Genomic DNA, 22,143 nt, shown 5'->3' on the forward strand with positions numbered 1-22,143 from the left:
ATATATGTGCCACATCTTCTTTACCCATTCATCTGTCGATGGAGACTTACGTTGCTTCATGTCCTGGCTATTGCAAATAGAGCTGCAATGAACATTGCGGTGCATGACTCTTTTTATTTATTTATTTATTTATTTATTTATTTATTTATTTATTTATTTATTTATTTATTTATTTATTTATGGCTGTGTTGGGTCTTCGTTTCTGTGCGAGGGCTTTCTCCAGTTGCGGCAAGCGGGGGCCACTCTTCATCGCGGTGCGCGGGCCTCTCACCATCGCGGCCTCTCTTGTGGCAGAGCACAGGCTCCAGACACACAGGCTCAGTAATCGTGGCTCACGGGCCCATTTGCTCCACGGCATGTGGGATCTTCCCGGACCAGGGCTCGAACCCGTATCCCCTGCATTGGCAGGCAGACTCTCAACCACTGCGCCACCAGGGAAGCCCCCCATGACTCTTTTTGAATTATGGTTTTCTCAGGGTATATGCCCAGTAGTGGGATTGCTGGGTCATATGGTAGTTCTATTTTTAGTTTTTTAAGGAACCTCCATATTGTTCTCCATAGTGGCTGTATCAATTTACATTCCCACCAACAATGCAGCAGCGTTCCCTTTTCTCCACACCCTCTCCAGAATTTATTGTTTGTAGACTTTTTGACTGGTGTGAGGTGATACCTCACTGTAGTTTTGACTTGCATTTCTCTAATGATTAGTGATGCTGAGCATCCGTTCATGTGTTTGTTGGCAATCTATATATCTTCTTGGGAGAAATGTCTGTTTAGGTCTTCTGTCCATTTTTGTTTTGGGTTGTTTGCTTTTTTGATATTGAGCTGCATAAGCTGCTTGTATATTTTGGAGATTAATCCTTTGTCTGTTGCTTCGTTTGCAAATATTTTCTCCCATTCTGAGGGTTGCCTTTTCGTCTTGTTTATGGTTTCCTTTGCTGTTCAAAAGCTTTTAAGTTTCATTATGTTCCATTTGTTTATTTTTGTTTTTATTTCCATTTGTCTAGGAGGTGGGTCAAAAAGGATCTTGCTGTGATTTATGTCATACAGTGTTCTGCCTATGTTTTCCTCTAAGAGTTTTATAGTGTCTGGCCTTACATTTATGTCTTTAATCCATTTTGAGTTTATTTTTGTGTATGGTGTTAGGGAGTGTTCTAATTTCATTCTTGTACATGTAGCTGTCCAGTTCTCCCAGCACCACTTATTGAAGAGGCTGTCTTTTCTCCATTGCATATTCTTGCCTCCTTTATCAAAAATAAGGTGACCATATGTGCATGGGTTTATCTCTGGGCTTTCTATCCTGTTCCATTGATCTATATTTCTGTTTTTGTGCCAGTACCATACTGCCTTGATTACTGTAGTTTTGTAGTATAGTCTGAGTCAGGGAGCCTGATTCCTCCAGCTCCGTTTTTCTTTCTCAGGATTGCTCTGGCTATTCGGGGTCTTTTGTGTTTCCATAAAAATTGTGAAATTTTTTGTTCTAGTTCTGTGAAAAATGCCATTGGTAGTTTGATAGGGATTGCACTGAATCTGTAGATTGCTTTGGGTAGTATAGTCATTTTCACAATGTTAACTCTTCCAATCCAAGAACACGGTATATCTCTCCATCTGTTGGTATCATCTTTAATTTCTTTCATCAGTGTCTTATAGTTTTCTGCATACAGGTCTTTTGTCTCCCTAGGTAGGTTTATTCCTAGGTATTTTATTCTTTTTGTTGCAATGGTAAATGGGTGTGTTTCCTTAATTTCACTTTCAGATTTTTCATCATTAGTGTATAGGAATGCAAGAGATTTCTGTGCATTAATTTTGTATCCTGCTACTTTACCAAATTCATTGATTAGCTCTAGTATTTTTCTGGTAGCATCTTTAGGATTCTCTATGTATAGTATCATGTCATATGCAAACAGTGACAGCTTTACTTCTTTTCTGATTTGTATTCCTTTTATTTCTTTTTCTTCTCTGATTGCCGTGGCTAAAACTTCCAAAACTATGTTGAACAATAGTGGTGAGAGTGGGCAGCCTTGTCTTGTTCCTGATCTTAGAGGAAGTGGTTTCAGTTTTTCACCATTGAGAATGATGTTGGCTGTGGGTTTGTCATATATGGTCTTTATGTCGTATATGTTGAGGTAGGCTCCCTCTATGCCCACTTTCTGGAGAGTTTTTATCATAAATGGGTGTTGAATTTTGTCAAAAGCTTTTTCTGCATCTATTGAGATGATCATATGGTTTTTCTCCTTCAATTTGTTAATATGGTGTATCACATTGATTGCATATATTGAAGAATCCTTGGGATAAACCCCACTTGATCATGGTGTATGATCCTTTAATGTGCTGTTGGATTCTGTTTGCTAGTATTTTGTTGAGGATTTTTGCATCTATGTTCATCAGTGATATTGACCTGTAGTTTTCTTTCTTTGTGACACCTTTGTCTGGTTTTGGTATCAGGGTGATGGTGGCCTCGTAGAATGAGTTTGGGAGTGTTTCTCCCTCTGTTATATTTTGGAAGAGTTTGAGAAGGATAGGTGTTAGCTCTTTTTTAAATGTTTGATAGAATTCGCCTGTGAAGCCATCTGGTCCTGGGCTTTTGTTTGTGGGAAGATTTTTAATCACAGTCTCAATTTCAGTGCCTGTGATTGGTATGTTTATATTTTCTATTTCTTCCTGGTTCAGTCTTGGAAGGTTGTGCTTTTCCAAGAATTTGTCCATTTCTTCCAGGTTGTCCATTTTATTGGCATGTAGTTGCTTGTAGTAATCTCTCATGATCCTTTGTATTTCTGCAGTGTCAGCTGTTACTTCTCCTTTTCAGTTCTAATTCTGTAGATTTGAGTCTTCTCCCTTTTTTTCTTGATGAGTCTGGCTAATGCTTTATCAATTTTGTTTATCTTCTCAAAGAACTAGCTTTTAGTTTTATTGATCTTTGCTATTGTTTCCTTCATTTCTTTTTAATTCTGATCTGATCTTTATGATTTCTTTCCTTCTGCTAACTTTGGGTTTTTTTTTTGTTCTTCTTTCTCTAATTGCTTTAGGGGTAAGGTTAGGTTGTTTATTTGAGATTTTTCTTGTTTCTTGAGGTAAGACTGTATTGCTATAAACTTCCCTCTTAGAACTGCTTTTGCTGCATCCTTTAGGTTTTGGGTTGTCGTGTTTTCATTGTCATTTATTTCTAGGTATTTTTTGATTTCCTCTTTGATTTGTTCAGTGATCTCTTGTTTATTTAGTAGCATATTGTTTAGCCTCCATGTGTTTGTATTTTTTACAGGTTTCTTCCTGTAATTGATATCTAGTCTCATAGTGTTGTGGTCAGAAGATACTTGATATGATTTCAATTTTCTTAAATTTACCAAGGCTTGATTTGTGACCCAAGATGTGCTCTATTCTGGAGAATGTTCCATGAGCACTTGAGAAGAAAGTGTATTCTGTTGGTTTTGGATGGAATGTCCTATAAATATCAATTAAGTCCATCTTGTTTAATGTATCATTTAAAGCTTGTGTTTCCTTCTTTATTTTCATTTTGGATGATCTGTCCATTGGTGAAAGTGGGGTGTTAATGTCCCCTACTATTATTGTGTTACTGTCGATTTCCCCTTCTATGGCTGTTAGCATTTGCCTTATGTATTGAGGTGCTCCTATGTTGGGTGCATAAATATTTATAATTGTTATATCTTCTTCTTGGATTAATCCCTTGATCATTATGTAGTGTCCTTCTTTGTCTCTTGTAACAGTCTTTATTTTAAAGTCTATTTTGTCTGATATGAGAATTGCTACTTCAGCTTTCTTTTGATTTCCATTTGCATGGAATATCTTTTTCCATCCCCTCACTTTCAGTCTGTATGTGTCCCTAAGTCTGACACTGATCATTTTTAATGGCTATTTCAATATTACATTGAGCTCATATATCATAAAATACTTAACCATTTCCCCACCACTAGGCAATTGGGTAATAATTCTATTATAATTAGTGAGTGCTTTAGAAATATTTTCAAAAATATAATCTTTGTTTTAAAGGGTTTTGTTAAGAAAAATTCCAATGATTAAATTACTGAGTCAAAGAAAGTCAACACATTTTAACTTACCAAGCTCTGAACAAAACCGTCTGGCTTCTGAGAAACTGTGCAATGCCTGATCAGACGTGTAACAGTGGTCCCTGTACTGAATCCACTGTGACTCATTCCCTTTTACTGCTGGACATCTTGATGAGTATGTATGAGAGGACACCTCTTTAGCTGTAAAAGTGTTAGACATAACTGTGAAAATGCACAGAAAAAAATGACTGACTTTTAAAATCTCATTAAATGTCACTGACACTGTGGTTGACACTGTGGTTCCTGTGGGTAAGAAGCATTCAACTCAATACACATTGGAGACAGCTGCAGCCCACACTGTATGAGTATGCATTCTTGTTAGTTTTTGGAATACCATTTTTAAAACTGAGAATACAGAGGAAAGTACTTAGCCCTCTAAGATGAATTTAGACTAAAGTAAAAACAATTGGAAAGACAGACTAGGAGAAGAAGAAAAGACAGCTTGGGTAGACCTGTAACTACTTTGAAATAATAATTAAAATTCTTTATTTCTTTGGATTCCTTTTTATAGTAATAATAAAAACGTAGTTGTACCTTGCCGTAAAAAAAAATCACACCCACAAGTGAAAATTTGGTAATTTGTTTACAAAGCACAACAGATCAGCACAGTAAAATCTGTCTCAAACAAAAATATTAAGTGTGGCTTTGCAGCTCTTAACAATTCCCCTTGTTTCCACTTAAACTCTTTAATTTTTAATTGTGCTGTGTAACACAAGAAGCCTGTGTAATGAAGCCTGTGCCCCTTAAGACCATTGTTAATTCCAACAGAAGAGAGTATGAGAACTGGAAAGTAAATTGCTGGCATCCTGTTGGTGGGGTACAGATTATCTGAATCAAATATCTGACCTTGTATGGCCAGTAATCTCAACCCAAACCATTGTTCTGTATGCATTATGTATGGTCTGCATATCCTTCAGTCACTGAAGGCCTTTTCTGCTTTTTTCTCCTTGTCACAGTTTGGTAGAATTCTTTTTATTTATGATCCCTATGATTCCAGAAGAATGGCTGCTGTCCCTTCCTTCTTCATCAGGAGACTTCAGGATGGCTCTCCATTCCTCCTTCTGCTTCTCTATCCTCTGTTTCTTCACCTGGGCTTGTTCTTTTTTGAAATCTAGTTATTTGATTGCCTTCTGCCTCCATACTTCCCATTAATGCCACTAGTTTCAGTTCCAAGTCTTCTTCCTTCAGTTTGACAATTGATTACTCCTGGGTAAGTTTCCCAGTTGCAGATGACGTTTAGTCATCTGCAAATTCATCTGCAAAGTCTGTAAGACTTGTGACAATTCTTCATTAATGCTGCCGGAGGAGGAAGACGGTACTAGCAAGCTCTTGATTCTACCACATTGTGAATATAGTTTCTTTGCCAAAAATATACAGCTGACTACTCCTTCATTGCACAGGCAGTAATGTGTCTTGCTTCATTAGAGGCAAAACATGTTGAACATCGGCTACCAATGCATGGCTAGGACAAGCGGACTTTTATGAATGGGCTGGCTTTAAAAAAATTCTTCTTACACTGAGAACATATGGAAATGCCTTATCTTCAAAGTCTATTTGTTTCTAGTCCAGGCTGCAACTGGGCTGTTTTAGACTGCATACATTTTCTTTCCTTACTGTTCTTCATGAAGTTTTGCTTCCGACTCTTGCATTGTGGTAAGTTTGTTATATTCTTGTCAAGAAGATTCAACTTTTTTGAAAGGGGTAAAATACACGCAACATAAAATTTACCACTATAACTATTTTTAACTGTACCGTTCAGTGGTATTAAGTACATTCACATTATTGTGCAAACATCACCACCATCCACCTCCAAAATTTTTTCATCTTGCAAAATTGAAACTTTGTTCCCATTAAATAATAACTCCTCATTCCTCCCTCCTCCCCGCAACCACCATTCTACTTTATGTCCCTGTGAATTTGGCAACTCTAAGTACCTCATATAAGTGCAATCTTACAGTATTTGTCCTTTTGTGACTGGCTTATTTCACTAAGCATAATGTCTTCAAGGTTCACCCATGTCGCATTGTGTCAGAATTTCCTTTCTTTTTAAGGCTGAATAATATTCCACAGGATGTACACAGCACATTTTGCTTATCCATTCATCTATCAATGGACACTTGAGTTGCTTCTGCCTTTTGGCTATTGTGAATAGTGCTGATATGAACATGGTTTTACAAATATCTGTTCGAGTCCCTGTTTTCACTTCTTTTGGGTACATACCCAGATGTGGGATTGCTGGATCATACAGTAATTCTATGTTAAATTTTTTGAGGAGTCATCATACCATATTCCACAGTGGCTAAACACCATTTTATAGTCCCACCAGCAATGCACAAGGGTTCCAATTTCTCCACATCCTCACCAATACTTGTTATTTTCTTTTTTTTTTTTTTTAAGATCCAGTTTAAGTTTGCACTTGTATTCGTTTCCCAGGGCTGCCATAATAAGTTAGCACAAACTTGGTGACTTAAAACGACAGAAATTTATTCTCTCATAGTTCTGGGGACTAGAAGTCTGAAAATAAGGTGTTAGCAGGGTTGGTTCTTTCTAGAGGCTCTGAAGAAGGATCTGTTTCATGCCTCTCTCCTAGCTTCTCGTGGTTGCTGGCAATCCTTGGCTTGTAGCTGCATCACTGCAATCTCTGCCTCTGTTATCAAATGGCCTTCTTCTTGTGTGTCTGAGTCTCTCCTCTTATAAGAACACCAGTCACTGGATTTAGGGCCCATCCTAATTAAGTATGACCTCATCTTAACTAACTACCTCTGCAAAGACTATTTCTAAATAAGGTCACATTCTGAGGTTCTAGGTGGACATGCATTTTGGGGAACACCATTCAACCCAATACATCACTGAATCTGTGTTTGAGCTGTTGTCATTCTCCTTCATCCTATAAAGTCTGTTTCTCTAACACAGATGTCCTCTCCATTTCTACATGCTTTATCATATTTCTCATGTGTTTCAATTGTTTTTCTAAAAGATTAAATTTATTTTCTATACCTAACAACTAAGATGTCAGTTCTTGATTGTGTTTTTATTCCTCATTCTCTATATTATTCGCCTTTTCTTGTATTCACTTGTATATCTAGATAAGGTGTTCACATTTTCTTCTGCTTAAATCTGTTGAATGTTAAACCTCTCTTGAGGATTCTTCAGAGCAGAAAATATGGTAAGCACCGAGAACCAGAAGCTTCAGATAACCACATGGCCACATCTCGTGGCCTGCCCAGAGGGCCTCTGCAGCTTGCGCTGTAGGTTCTTGTGCTCTTCATCATGATTCATACTCCACCCACCAGGGACGACCCCAGGTCCAGCCCCTGAAGGAAGGGGCTCTTTCTTTAGATTTTAAGGATCCTATATGTTTGGAAAACGTTTAGTTACACAAAACATTTCTTTACTATAGAAACTTTCAGAGCCATCAGTATGGTAAATCATAGAGGTAGTTCCCAAATTTCTATGCTGTGGAACCCTTTTTTAAAAGGAGCATCTCAGCCTTTGAAAAACATTGCCAAGTGAAATTAAAATTCACAAATTCTAGAGTAAAACTCATCTAGTGACAGAACAATTGAAAGTCTTTGAGAACAAATTCCCTGAATGGGCATATCATATTTGTTTCTCTTCACAAAGTATCAAAATTATTTTGATAGGACTTGTGAATAAACCTTATTTAAAATCTACAAAAAGTTCCTTTGAGTATTTAATCATGTGCATAAAATAAATGTCATGTTTTAGTAAATATACAGTTATTTGAAATCAAGTCTTACGTTTTGTAGATTTATAACAAATAGCACCATCCTTAACAGAGTTGCATTTTTCATGTTTCCAAATTCCTTTTGGATCCAAGACAACACAATTTCCAGCAGATTTTTTATCTTTCCATGGGATATAGTCAAAGGCACTGCCATCAGACCATTCAAAACTTGATTCACTTCCCTGTGTTAAGAATAATAGAGATAACTTGAATTCAGATGTATGACTTCAAAAAGAACATTAAGAAGAACATGCATGCTTTAAAAAATACAGGGATGGAGTGTTAATTATTTGCTTACAAGTATTGTAGATCTGGACCTACTTGTAAAATCAGGGATTTATTTTTGATGCATTGATTTGAGACATTTGCTCTGGCATAATTTAAATAGGACTTTAAATTTCGAGACAGGGTTACTATACTCTATCTCTAGATTTGTTTTTTTTTTTTTAAAGGATGAGTTTATATAACACTTGAAATTAAATGACATGCAAATGTCTTCCATTTGTCACAATTACAGATTTACAGTCTCAACCTTCACATTATTCTAAATATTGTCTTTTATGTTTTATAGTTTTGTGGTTTGTGTCTCTGGCTAGATTTTTTCATGTTACAGAAGTCATCAAGCAGCAGGCGTCTGGAAGAGAAAAATACTTCCCAAGAAACTCATACGGGAAGGTTAGTTTTGACTTGTCCTCGATTCTATAATCCTAATTTGCCATCCTTTTATTTTCCCCACTTTGTTCTAAAGATTATTTAAATTAGGCCTTCAATTCTAATCTCAATAGATGTCTATTTTTTGTACACTAGACATCATTATTAGTACATGAATATACTAATTAATAGGGTTCGAATAGTGGTACAAAAGACGTGTTTACCCACAGAAGATTATTTTCAAATAGTGTTAATTTCTAGGGGGAAAGTGGGGAGAAAATATACATCTATTAGTCCTAATGTTAAGAGTTTTACTTGGCACCTTATACAGTATAAATTTTGTGCTAATAATCCTCTATTAAGGAAAATATTATCACCCCAATTTTACAGATGAGGAAATAAGCTTGCAAAGGTTTAATAACTTGGTTGTGATCACCCAACATGTAAACAGAAGACCTCCCACTCGTACTGGAACTCAGGTTTTTCTGATCCTGTGCTATTCCCTTTTCACCAGCTCTCCAACTGGTCTATCCCAAATAGGTTACAGAGGTGTTGTTGAGACATTAATCTACTAAGCCCTTGGGATGGCTTGGCAGTGTCTAGGGCAGCTGCAGTCCTGGCCATTTGCCTAGCTCACTCTATAAATATAATTTTCCATTTGTTCTATGTTGTGAAAAGATAGAAAGCACTATGGTATGCAAATGTAATCCGAGGACTTAATCTGATGTTATACTTTGAATTAATATTTTATGCTCAAATTTCCAACCCTCTAACATATTTGGAAAATTTCTGGAAAACAAAACAAGACTTACATCATGACTTGAGAGCCCAACCCATAGTGGAAATCCATCGCGCTTTACGATATCTTCCAGAAAAAGCTGGCCATTTTGGTCATGAACACTTGCCAAATGACCTCCACTTTGAGAACATGTATTTAATGCTTCATACCATGTTACCCTTTTTTGAATAACGTTATAAATACCATCTTCATATGGAATAAACCGTGGCAGAGTAGTATTATAGTCTTCCTTGTAGTCAACTGTAATATTTAAATTAAAAGGGTTAGTGATTAAATTTAAATTATTCAAAATACATATTTTGGGTAAGGTTGGACATGCAATCATTTCAAAAGTTAAATAAAACTGGGCCTCTTATTCATAAGGGAGGTCAAATGCATACTTTCTTTTTCTTATAGCCACAGCATATATAATAGGCTCTTAACTATTACAATTGTCTGAGTGATTAAAGAAAGGCATAAACATTGTCTTTTATTTAAGGACCTCACATATTAGTTGGGCACAGAAAACAACAACACCTGAAATGAAGGCAAAACAATTAGCCACTAAAATATGTGTGAATGACTAGAGAAAGAGTCATCTGAATTAAGGGAGTCAGAAAACCTGCTTGATAAATTAGATCTCCAGACTTTAGGTTAGCTGAAATTAGGACTAAAAAGAAATAAGGTAAGCAGAAAGTCAGCTAAAAACAAACAACAGTAATAACAAAACCACAATGATGAGGGTATTTCAAAGGGACACAGAAGCCAAGTAAAAGAGCTCCCAATGGCCAAATCTGAAACAATTTGAGCAAAATATTAAATAATACAGTCTATTAGATTATAACCCAAAGTATAAAATAAATAACCATGAGCCCGTGCTGATATAAATAAATAACGAAATAAATTTTTTTTTTTTTTTTTTTAATAAATTTTTTTTAATGGGGGAGAACAGACAAATCTCCTGTGTAGAATTCCAAGTAACTTATATAGATACTTCCCACCTCAGGAAGGTAGAGAGTAACTCTCCATTCCACAAGTAAGGACTGAGTATGGTAACTTCCTTACAAAGAGTACGATATGGAAAGGGGGAAGAAGAGTAACTCTGCAGTGGAGAAAGCTAATGAATGTTACCTAGACCCAGGTGATCAAGGTTAAAATCAACAGTGATAAGTAAGTCATGCTGACAGCATATACCCTTCACAGGATGTGATGAGAATGACATTTTACCTCTGTGGTTTTTTCCCTAAACCACAAACCCATAACCCCAGTTTAATCATGAGAAAAACATCAGCCAACCCAAACTGAGGGACATTCTACAAAACACATGACCAGTGCTCCTTGAAATTGTCAAGAAAAGCAAGAAAATCTGAGAAACTATCACAGCTGAGAAGAACCTAAGGCGACATGAAGACCAAGTGTAACATGGTATCCTGGATGAATTCCTGAACAGAAAACCAACATAAAGTAAAAACTAAGGAAATCTGAACAAGGTATGGACTTTAGGTAACAATAATTTACCAGCATTGGTTTATTTGTTGTGACAAGTGTACCATACTAATGTTAGATGTCAACAACAGGGGAAACTGGTTATGGTGTATATGGGAACTCTGTGTACTATCTTTGTGACTTTTCTGTAAATATAAAACTATTCTAAGATGAAAATTTTATTTAAAAAGGCAAAAAAAAAGAAGGTAGAAGACATCATGACAGGAAAAAAAAACATATATAAAGGTGGAAATGAGAATGGTTATACACTGTACATGGGACAATGAAGAGATCAGCCTGACAGGAAAAGATACTTACTGAACCAAAAATGGGGAAAAAAATGGAGACTGGGAGAAGGCCTAGAATTTTAGAAGAGACTCTGTTTTCTAAAAAGTCTCAAAAGCTTACATGAACTCAAAGCAATTAATAATAGGGAATCCCTGGAGATTGTTGATGGAAATGGTGCATCAGAAAGTTATTCTGCAGGACTATGAAGGGAGAAAACGGGCCTGTGAGCAGAATGGCCCTAGTAACAGTTTTCAAGCTGTGAAAAATTTAAAACTGACATGCATTTAAAAATACACTTATTTAAGGAATTAGGCAAGGTTGAGAGACATTCACTTTCAGCCTGGAATGTCAAAACTCTACCCAAACACACTTCCTTATTTATAGAAATCTTATCCATCCTTAAGGCCCAACCAAGTTTTTACTCCTCCTCAGTACATTCTTTGTTTTCATTATTCCTGTTTTCATTGGTCTCTTTTGACTTCCCAACAAATGTAAGCCTGTACCAAATAACCTAAGACTAACCTGCATAAAACACTGATAAACATTTAATGCTGTCTCCCCAACTACACTTTATTCCTTGAGATCAAGACCATGACACCAGGGAGTGTGTCTTTTCCTTCCTCTGTGACGTCTACAGCGCCTCTCATAGGACTGAATACAAGGGAGCCACTCAAAAAGTACAACTGCATGATTCCCGCTAGTGAAGCTAATGACTTTACATTCTCTTTCCCTGGAGTAGAAACTCTACATTAGCATACTTACCCATTTCAATTTTGCAAGCCAGAATGCTGTGCTGGTGAAAGTAAAGTATGTCTTCAACAATATTAAAGGTTTGAATATCCCAGAAGCCATCAGTATTCAAGCCAGCAAAAAACTTGCCATTTTTTACAGCTGGTCTTCCTGATCTCCAGTGTGTATATGACAGCGTGGTCTTATCAGACCACATGAGAGAATTATCTAGAAAAGAAACACTTTTTTCTATGCTTAGAGGTTAAATCAAGACTTGAATTACACTTATGAGGTTAATATTTCAAACTCAACTAATTTTCTTTCTTCTTTCACCACCTTCTAAAAGGTTGTATAATTATGTGTATCCCTCTAAAATATTTTCTAATTATAACAGTAAACCATGCTTATTTTTAATATAGAAAGTACACATTGTAAACATGAAAATTAAACTTTACTTATCATTCTACCATCCCGAAATAACTTTACATTTTGTTATGTTTTTCATCCAATATTCATTTTTTCCTACATATATGTTTAATTGTAATGGAAATTAACATAATTATTTTATTTAAAAAATTAACATATATAAAACTAGTGATAGAAACCTCTTCTCTGGACCTAAACTGTGCACAATTTATGTCGATTGATTTTTGACAAGGGTGCCAAGACAATTCAATGGGGAAAGAATAGTTCCTGGGACAACAGGATATCTACATGCAAAAAAAATTAAGTTGGACCTTCTCCTTTTACCATACAAAAAACTCAAAATTGATCACAGACCTACATGTAAGAGCTAAAACTATAAAACTCTTAGAAGAAAACACAGGAGTATGTCTTCACGAGCCTAGGATAGGCAAAGTCAATAGACACAAGTGATAAAATAAAAAATAGACAAACTGGGCTTCATTAAAATTTTTAAAGTTTTTGTGCTACAAATTATACTACCAAGAAAGTGATGAGAGAAAATATTTACAAATCATTTCTTTGACAAGGGACTTATATCCAGAATACATAAAAGATGCTTAAAACTCAATAATAAAAAAGACAAATAATTAAAAAAATGGGAAAAGGATCGGAATATAGATTTCTCCAAAGATAACATACAAATAGTCAATAAGCACATGAAACGATGTTTAATATCATTAATCAATAGGGATATGAAATAAAAACCTCAATGAGATACCACTTCATACCCACTGGAATGGCTATAATCAACATAACATATAAAAGCAACTGTTGGCATGATATGGAGAAATTGGAACCCCCAATGCAAAATGGTACAGCAGCTTTGGAAAACCATCTGTTAGTTCTTCAAAGGGTTACACAAAGACCTAGCAATTCCACTCCTAGGTATATACCCAAGAGAAACAAAAACATATATCCACATAAAAACTTGTACATGAATGTTATTGGTAATAACCAAAAAAGTGAAAACCTAAATACCTATCAACTAATGAATGGATAAATAAAATGTGGTATATCCATACAATGGGATATTATTCAGCCAAAAAAGGAATGATACTTGCTACAGTGCCACATGCATAAACCTTGAAACCATTATGCTAAGTGGAATAAGCCAGTCACAAAATAGTCACATATTATATGATCTCACGTACATGAAATGTCTAGAGTAGGCAATCTGTAGAGACAGAAAATAGATCAGTGGTTGCTGAGGGTTGGGAGAGGGGATGGGGAATGAGGAGGGACTGCTAATGGGTATGATGTTTCTTTGGGGGATAGCGATAGTTGCACAACCCTGTAACTATACCAAAAGCCACTAAATTGTACAACTTAAATGGCTGAATTGTATGCTACGTGAATATACCTTACTAAAGTTTTTTGTAAAACAAGTTGCTAGGCTTATTAAAATTATGAATTGGTATGAAGAGTGATGTCATTATTACCTACACATACTCCTTGTTGTCCTGGTTATTTCTTCCTTTCACTGATTACCATTTCCCAAGGCATTCTACCTAAACATCTGCCTGCGGCCATGATACACAAGAAATACGGTACATATGATTTGTTCTTGCTTGTTGCTTTATATCACCTCATGTCTTTGAGTCCCTCTTTCCCTCTCCCCAGATGTTAATAAAGTTACAATTTTCTGGCCAATGTGATAGGCAATGGTATATTTCTAAAGCTGTTATAACAAAAGAGTCACTTTTTCACTTGGCTTGCAATATCTCTCAGTTGACACATGGCTTCTCTTAGTAATTTCTATTCGTGGCCCTACTTTTGAAGAGTCAGAACTTTAAAAAAAATAGAATCCTTTGTATAGGTGGTATGTACAATTCAGTATTATTTAAGCATATTTAAGTGATAAAAAACCACTATGGATATAAATTAAGCCAGTAAGAATTAGTTTTAAGCCAAATTTACTGTTTGCTGGAAATATCTTTCTATATGTCTCTCATATGTCTGTATATTTTAATAGAAGTTTTGTTACAACTACATTTTATAAAAGAAGTTAAGATGATTAAAAGCAAGCCTACAGATCTGAAAATGCTTTTCAGAATACAGAATACATTTTCAGTTGTTTCAGATAATATAACTAACAAAGTACAGCAAAGGGTACAATTGAAATCTCTAACTACACCCTGGGTATAGTTTCTGTTGCTCCACATGGGATCACTGTTTCCTCAGTCACTTTCAGGTAAAGTCTGGGAACTTTCTACCTAGTTCTTCTCCATTTTTTTCCATTCCTAAATTTAAGAGTGTTCAAGCATCATTAGAGAAAAGACTTGGGCAACTAAGTCCTATCATGATGAACTCATCTTCAGCTGGCAACCCAAGTCTTACCCATTACTTGATAGCTTAATTTTTGTTAACTCATCTGCAAGCCATAAACATTTAAGAAAAACCTGAGTAATTCTAAGAAAGAGACAGGTTAGATAGCAAAGAGAAGACTATTTTTAAAATGGTCAGATTTGAGTAATTTTCTTTGCCTACCCTACCTCTAGCTATCACTGTCCTGTGTCCCTTATTAAGTCCCTTTTTTGGGGTGAATGTATGCTTTTGATGCTTTATGGCCACACAGTGATTTTTTTCTAATTCCCAAACTTTATGATTTTCAGGACACCTCTAATTGAGTATCTTTCTAAATTGGTCTTACTTCCCCTATTATTAGAGTCTGTGTTTTTAAAAAATTTTCATAGCAATTATATCTTGAATTTGTGGCATTTGCAATCTCAAATATTCTATCCCATTGGCAGACTATGTGTCTCATTTTTCTAATGTATACCCCAAGCCAATGATATAAAACCAAAGATGCAACATTAGTAGAAGTGTATTTCTGTTCTCACTCATCCCATATACATAGAGATATAAAGTAAGTATTGGAGATTTATGCAGGAGTGCAGTCATTTTAGTTAGTCTTGTACTGCTAGGAGGGAGGGTGAAGAAAGGAAATTGTTTTCCACCATTTAACTCTAAGCTTGGTGGTAAAGGCATTTTAGTGGCAGAGCAGAGACACAAAAACTGTCTTGGTATTTGTATTAAGTTATGCTAAGTGCATAATTATAATTTTGTATACTGATTAACATACACTCTGAGGAATATACTTTCACAGCTTGATAAACAAGTAGTTTATAATGAACTATGAATATAAATAGTGAAAACCAGTAGATTTACAACTTACTTTCATAAGTTATACCTAACATGACCCATGAAGCCATGTAATTGTAGTGTAGAAGCTGCTCAAGAACAAAGTTATTCTCTTTTTCGTCTCGAATACTCAGAGTATGTGATTTTGGATCTGTTAAATAAAAAATAGTCAATAATTTAAATAATTAATTATTTAGAGCACTTTGTGTGATAGATTTAGTAATTTTTATTTCCCAGTTTAACACACTCCAAAACTTAAACAATAGTAGAAAATAAGAAAGACATATATAGAGGCTCAATGTCTACTGGAAGTCGAATCTTCCGCCGTCTTGCGCTGATAGGTTCTAACCGGTTTTTGTCGTACCCTCAAGGGCTATGTCATGCTTTAAGGGTTGTGCCATGCCCCCTTCCCTCCTGTTCCAAGACTAATTTGCAGGGCCCCAGCCAATGAACTTCAGATGGTAGAGGAAAAACATATTTTTCCTCCCCTAAAGTTTTGGTGACCATGAAGGAACAGAAAAGGCTGGGGTACCCTACTTGCTCTGGAAACCACTGATGAGATCCTGGGACAACAGATAAAAGCTGGCAAAAGTCTAATTTGCAGATCCAGCCAGGGACCCTAAGAAGGTTGAGGGATACCTTTTACTCCCCAACAAATGCGTACTACTAAGTGAAAGAAGCCAATCTGAAAAGGCTATATACTGAATGATTCCAACTGTATGACATTCTGGAAAAGGCAAAACTATGGAGACAGAAAGAAGATCAATGTTTACCAGGGATTTGGAGCGAGGGATGAATAGGTAGAGCACCAAGGATTTTTAGGGCAGGGAAACTCTTCTGATGTAGTCGTGGATACATATCATTATACATTTGTCCCAACCCACAGAATGTACAACACCAAAGTGAATTCTAATATAAACCATGGACTTTGGATGATAATGATGTGTAGGTTCATCAATTGTAACAAATACACCCTTCAGGTGGGAGATGCTGACAGTGGAGGAGGCTATGCCTGTGTGGGTACAGGGGGTATATTGGAAATCTCTGTGCTTTCCCACTTAATTTTGCTGTGAATCTAAAACTGCCCTAAAAAATAAAGTGCACAATTTTTTTTTTTTTAATGACTCAAAATCTCCTCACCAACCGCAGAATCATTCTTATTTATGTCAGGACACTTTCAGATTCTGTAAAAAGCCAGGACATTGGAAAAATAATTGTCCTATAATTAAGAAGAAAAGGAAGGGGGGGAATTAAATAGTGATTGCCCTAGATTTCTGATAATAGGCAAATAGGACCCCTGAATTCCTTTTTAGAGGAAACCTACATCCTTTCTCTGTCCCTTTGAGATATAAATCTTACTGTATCTTTGAAATATAAACATCCTAGGAGATAACTCTTAGCTAACAGAGCCATCTGAGACTAAAAGAAATAAAAGAGGTAAAAAGAGGCTTTTTGGAAACAAACTGATACTTGCTGTTTCCAAAGAGTCACCGCTGGCCCTAAATTTAGTCCACACTCTCCACAATACTACATATCAGGCAAATAAAAATCATAAGGTTCTTCTCCAGGAATACTGGTAAAAAGCTTTAGCCCTCATGAGCAGGTAACCTTAACTTGTTCTACCTGCCAGAAACATAATTCAGATTAAGAAAAAATAAGTCAAGAATGAGAATCAACTCATAAAAATTAGTGAAATTTATGTTCCTGTGTTTATACCTAACTCGTGGCTGAGAGAGAGGGAGAGACTATCTAATGGGGTCAAGCTGGCTAAAATTGAATGGTTTTATCGTAAGGGTTAAATGAGCTTTAATAGCAATAGTGTACCAATGCAAAAGTAGAATTTTGTTTTCTTTCTCTGTTACAAGGATACAGTTTTCTTGGATTATAGGTCTGTTCTTAATGAGAGATTGTAAAAGGGTCTTGTTTTTGTTTTTTTAACCTGATGAATAATTTTCCTAGGAAATATAGATTTGATGTCTTATCAAGATAATTTCCTGTGCTTCTTGTTGACTTCATTAGGTCTTTGGTTAGTTATGAAAACCAAAACTTCTCAATATTAAAAGAGCTAAGGTTTTTTTTTTTCTCATGTGTTACTTCCTATATTTGCCTTTGAAATCTTTTATTGTCACATTGGTAAATGAATAAGTAAGTATTCTTTCATAGTGATCTGTGATCAAGTGCTCAAACCTTTTGGCATTTTTGACAAACTTTACAAAATCAAATTCTAAATAAAGTCTTTTTGACTTCAAACTAACTTTGAGATTTCCCAGAAGGCTCCTGAAAAATCTCAAAGGATTTGTTTTCTCACCTGGTAAATAGAGAGATGTTAAATTGATTAGATTTATTTTATATGTTAAATTGCATGGGCGGCATTGTAAAAAAAAAAAAGGATGTTTAATATTCTTTAGGTTATATTTGTATGGATATATGTTATTAACATAAATGTTTCAGCAATTGTATAAAACTCCTAGAAATCTGTTAATGTCCTTACTGTCTATGTAATCAGTCATAATTCCAGTTATCTTAAAATGTTGTATGCCACAGAAGTAACAAAGTTTCCTTATCAATTGCGTTATAATGAACTCTCATTATATCTTTAACCATGGCTTTTTACATCTTTTGTTATTCATAGACAATTATTGTTTTACTTTGATGTTCTCCTGAAATCTTTTACAATCAGCTACAATCCAAAAGTACTTAATCCTCAAAGAGATTCATAGAAAAGACTCTGACAAATACTCTGGAACACAGGTTTCTGATAACTTTAAGATTATAGCACTGGACTGGCTAAGAGTTTCCAGAACGCTAGTAAAGAAACTGATGGATTCATGAAACTGCAAACTCAAGATCAAGCAGAACAAAAATTAACTATATAGGACAGAATAAACTGATGAGGATGATTATAAAAAAAAAGAAAGACATATAAATTAAAACTATCTTGTACTAAATGAATAGGTTAAAATGTTTTCAAACATTTTGATCTTTTTTTTTTTTTTTCCCACACACACACACTGTATTTTATTTTTACAAGAGATAAATAGACTGACACCAAGCATTGTACATGGATGACCACAACAAAAGCAACAATGATTGCAATTACCAAACATGAAACACACTCATACTATGTCATAATATTGACATTCAGTCCAGTAATCCTCCACTGTAACAGCTCCTTTACTTTGCAGTGAAAATTGATTTGTATATTCTTTGCCTCTGAGTCCTTGTGGGATTTTTTTTTAAAATTCAGACAGAAAGTCACAAAAATTATACTCATCCTCATCAGTTCACTCAGTCCCATGTAATTAATTTTTTTTTTCATCTTGATCTTTTGTTAGCACTTTTATGAGTTCATCAGTTTTTCATTAGAGTTCTGAAAATGCTTATTCATTCAGTTCAGCAGTACAGTCAGTTACCAAAAACCTGTACTTGTCAGAGTCTTTTCCATGAATTTCTTGAAGATGAAACCCTTTTATAGGAACATATTTGCAAAATCATCAGAGTACACCCAGAACTGTCTGTAAATGACAAAAGACTTAAAAATGACCATGGTTAAAGATTTGATGAAAGTTCATAATAATGCAGTTGACAAGAAAATTAGTTATTTCTGAGATATACATTTTAAAGTAATAACTAGGATTATTACTTATAACATTATACCAGAACATATAAGATTTTTAGAAGTTTCCTGTAATGTCTGAAACATTTATATTAACATATTTCCATACATATTTCCATACAAATACAAATATAAGATTTTTAGAAATTTCATGTAATGTCTGAAACATTTATATTAACATATTTCCATACAAATACAAATATAAGATTTTTAGAAACTTCATGTAATGTCTGAAACATTTATATTAACATATTTCCATACAAATACAAATATAAGATTTTTAGAAATTTCATGTAATGTCTGAATCATTTATATTAACATATTTCCATACAAATAACCCAATGAAAGTTTAGTATTAGTTGTTTTGTTTGTTTTTTTATACTGCAGGTTCTTATTAGGCATCAGTTTTATACACATCAGTGTATACATGTCAATCCCAATCGCCCAATTCAGCACACCCCCATCCCCACCTCACCGCAGTTTTCCCCCCTTGGTGTCCATAAAACATTTTGATCTTAAATTTGGTCTCACAGAATAGTGGAAAACTAGTAGCTGAGCGGAGAATCTGAAACATTGATTCACTTTACTTTTCCCCATATAAGGCTTATTTTGAGTTGGTACAAATCCACCTATATTAATGACACACTGTCAAAGACTATAATAAATAAAAACCTCTTAGATGGGCTAAAAGACAGACCTTCCTTTTCCTTAGCGATCACTGTTATAACAGGATTTTAAAAGTTTAATATTTCCCAAAGTGTGTTCCTCAGGGGTTCCTCGGAAAAGAGCTACACTGAAAAAAACTTTACAAATTTTGGTTAACCAAAAGTAAACTAGTTCATTCATGTCAGTATTTCTTAAAGTATATGCTAATGCACATTTGATAATGTTTAAGAGGAATTGAAGATGTGTGGTATTTCTCACCCTTGTTCTTTAACTAAGGATCTTTTTCTTTATAGAACATCTCAAGAGTAGTGTTCCACAGAACACACTTTGGGGAATAATGGTTTGATATTTTCCATAGGAACTTCCTACAAAGTTGATGGGTCCATTGTTCAAAAGTCACAAATTCTCAGTGGATCTCATAGGAAATATCTGGAGAGTCCTGAGAACTGAAAGTACGAAATACGTATTTCTTTTAAGCAGAGCTGCTTCTTTCTGGCTTATCTAAGTTTTCAACCACTCAAACTGACCTATTTTCTCTTTGCCCACAGCCTAACTTGATTTAATATCCAGCTCTCTGCTCTCTAGTGTCATTTCTTTCTCTTTTAAAGTAGAACCCATTTATACATGTAAAGAGAGACTAGTTCCCTAATGGATGGGTAAAAAAGGAGGTAACTCCTATACTTTCCATTTTAACAAAACACAAATTTTAATACTTTGTCGTTGATAATGTAGAAATTAGGAGATGAATATTTTTGAGTTCTAGTTACTAGCACTAATTAGAAATATATATTGAATATAATACACTCAGATGAGATTTGTTTTCTAATGATCATAATGCAACATATAATGGCCATACAACATACTTACTCAGTGTCTGGCATTTAGAATGAACTTCATCTTGTGTTGTCACTATATATCTATTCTTTGTTATCATGAAATTGTAGCAAGAGTTCTGAAATGGTATCCATGGAGTATTTAGAACAGGAGATGGACATTGAACACTGTTAACTGGTTTGACCTCTTTTTCAGTCTCATCTAGAAAAAGAATTAATGGTAAGAACTCTAACTTCAGGGGCTTCCCTGGTGGCGCAGTGGTTGAGATTCTGCCTGCCAATGCAGGGGATACGGGTTCGCGCCCTGGTCTGGGAAGATCCCACATGCCGCGGAGCAACTAGGCCCGTGAGCCACAACTACTGAGCCTGCGCGTCTGGAGCCTGTGCTCCGCAACAAGAGAGGCCCGCGCACCGCGATGAAGAGTGGCCCCCACTCGCCACAACTAGAGAAAGCCCTCGCACAGAAACGAAGACCCAACACAGCCAAAAATAAATAAATAAATATAAAATAAATAAATAAATTTAAAAAAAAAAAAAAAAAAGAACTCTAACTTCAGATATAAATGTTAAATCCTGTTCATCGTAATTAGACTTGATTTGTAGGACATATTCAGGAAGCCAAGAAATAATAGCCTGGTGATGCTTGTTCTGTTTATACTCAAATAAAATGTGACCTATTAACCAGCTTTCTGTAGGAAGGAAATTATTTAATACAATTTTCTTTCCCCTGATGCGGAATGAGTAGAAGAATGTGGAAAATGAGGTGTTATTAGGTTAAATGCAGTTTCTGTCTTCCTGCATCACCAAACTTCTAATACAAGGGGCCACTTCAGAGGAAACTATACAAACATAATAATAGGCACCTAAATATAACTTTGAGAATTCATCTTCAATTTTCTGGCTACTGATATCTTCTCTAACTTTAAAAGAACATTTTATGAAATACTTGATGTTCTAAATAAGTTATTGCTTTAACCAAAGCAAACAGAAATAATTTAAAATCTGACATCTAGAAAAATCTGAATTCGGCATTTTTTTTTTTCATTTTATGAAAAGGCCACAGATTCAAAAAGATGCAAACAGAGATATGCTCTATTCAAAGCCAATCAAACTGATTCAACACATGGTAGAGACTATGCAATATTTCTCCCAGCTCACAGCAACTCCTTTTGTGAAGTAGTCTTTTTTCTAACCACAAACCCACAAATGTGCGTCCCTGGAAGCTGTAAAACCACTTTCCTCTGACTGGGCTAGAGACGGCATATCTGACTTAAGCTGAGTCTATCAGATTCTCTCTACAGATTTGAAAAGTGGAATTCAGAGATAGTCAATTCATCTCCAGTTACGGCTAAAATTGAAAGCTGCAGAGCTGCCATGTTTCACCATGTGCAGAGAGAAGCAGGAAGTGCAGAGAGAAGCAGGAAGTACATAAAGAGAAGAGTGCAGATCCACTGAGAAAAACAGAAAGGAGAGGTGCAAGACGGCATCTCTGGCTTTGAGATCCCCTTTCGTCGGGAGGCTCAGGTCTATCCCCATTTCTGAGGATCTAAATTTCCCTTTTGGCTTAAGCTAGCATGAGCTAATTACTGTTAGCAACCAAATGAATCTTAACAGTGACTCATAAAAGAAATGTTAAGCATTGATGATAAGAATTACAAAAG

General features: G+C 35.3%; 1 protein-coding gene and 1 pseudogene across 3 annotated transcripts in view; both read right to left on the reverse strand.

The window, feature by feature from the left end:
• The window catches only part of LOC103007881 (CD302 antigen), a 134,051-nt gene that overhangs the window by 43,109 nt on the left and 68,799 nt on the right, over positions 1-22,143 (reverse strand). For 2 of the 3 annotated variants that reach the window (XM_007183155.2, XM_007183152.2), the window contains exons 27-32: positions 20,517-20,684; positions 15,402-15,518; positions 11,795-11,989; positions 9,294-9,520; positions 7,844-8,012; positions 4,074-4,223 (exon numbers count right to left, since the gene is read on the reverse strand). In XM_007183155.2, coding sequence (XP_007183217.2) covers positions 4,074-4,223; positions 7,844-8,012; positions 9,294-9,520; positions 11,795-11,989; positions 15,402-15,518; positions 20,517-20,684 — 1,026 coding nt within the window. The remainder of the gene's footprint in view (positions 1-4,073; positions 4,224-7,843; positions 8,013-9,293; positions 9,521-11,794; positions 11,990-15,401; positions 15,519-20,516; positions 20,685-22,143) is intronic. The other variant, XM_007183153.2, reaches the window with a different exon arrangement.
• LOC102999287 (centrosomal protein of 57 kDa-like) lies at positions 4,916-5,731 on the reverse strand (annotated as a pseudogene).

This window comes from Balaenoptera acutorostrata, chromosome 8 (assembly GCF_949987535.1).
Source record: "Balaenoptera acutorostrata chromosome 8, mBalAcu1.1, whole genome shotgun sequence".
Lineage (NCBI taxonomy): Eukaryota > Metazoa > Chordata > Mammalia > Artiodactyla > Balaenopteridae > Balaenoptera > Balaenoptera acutorostrata.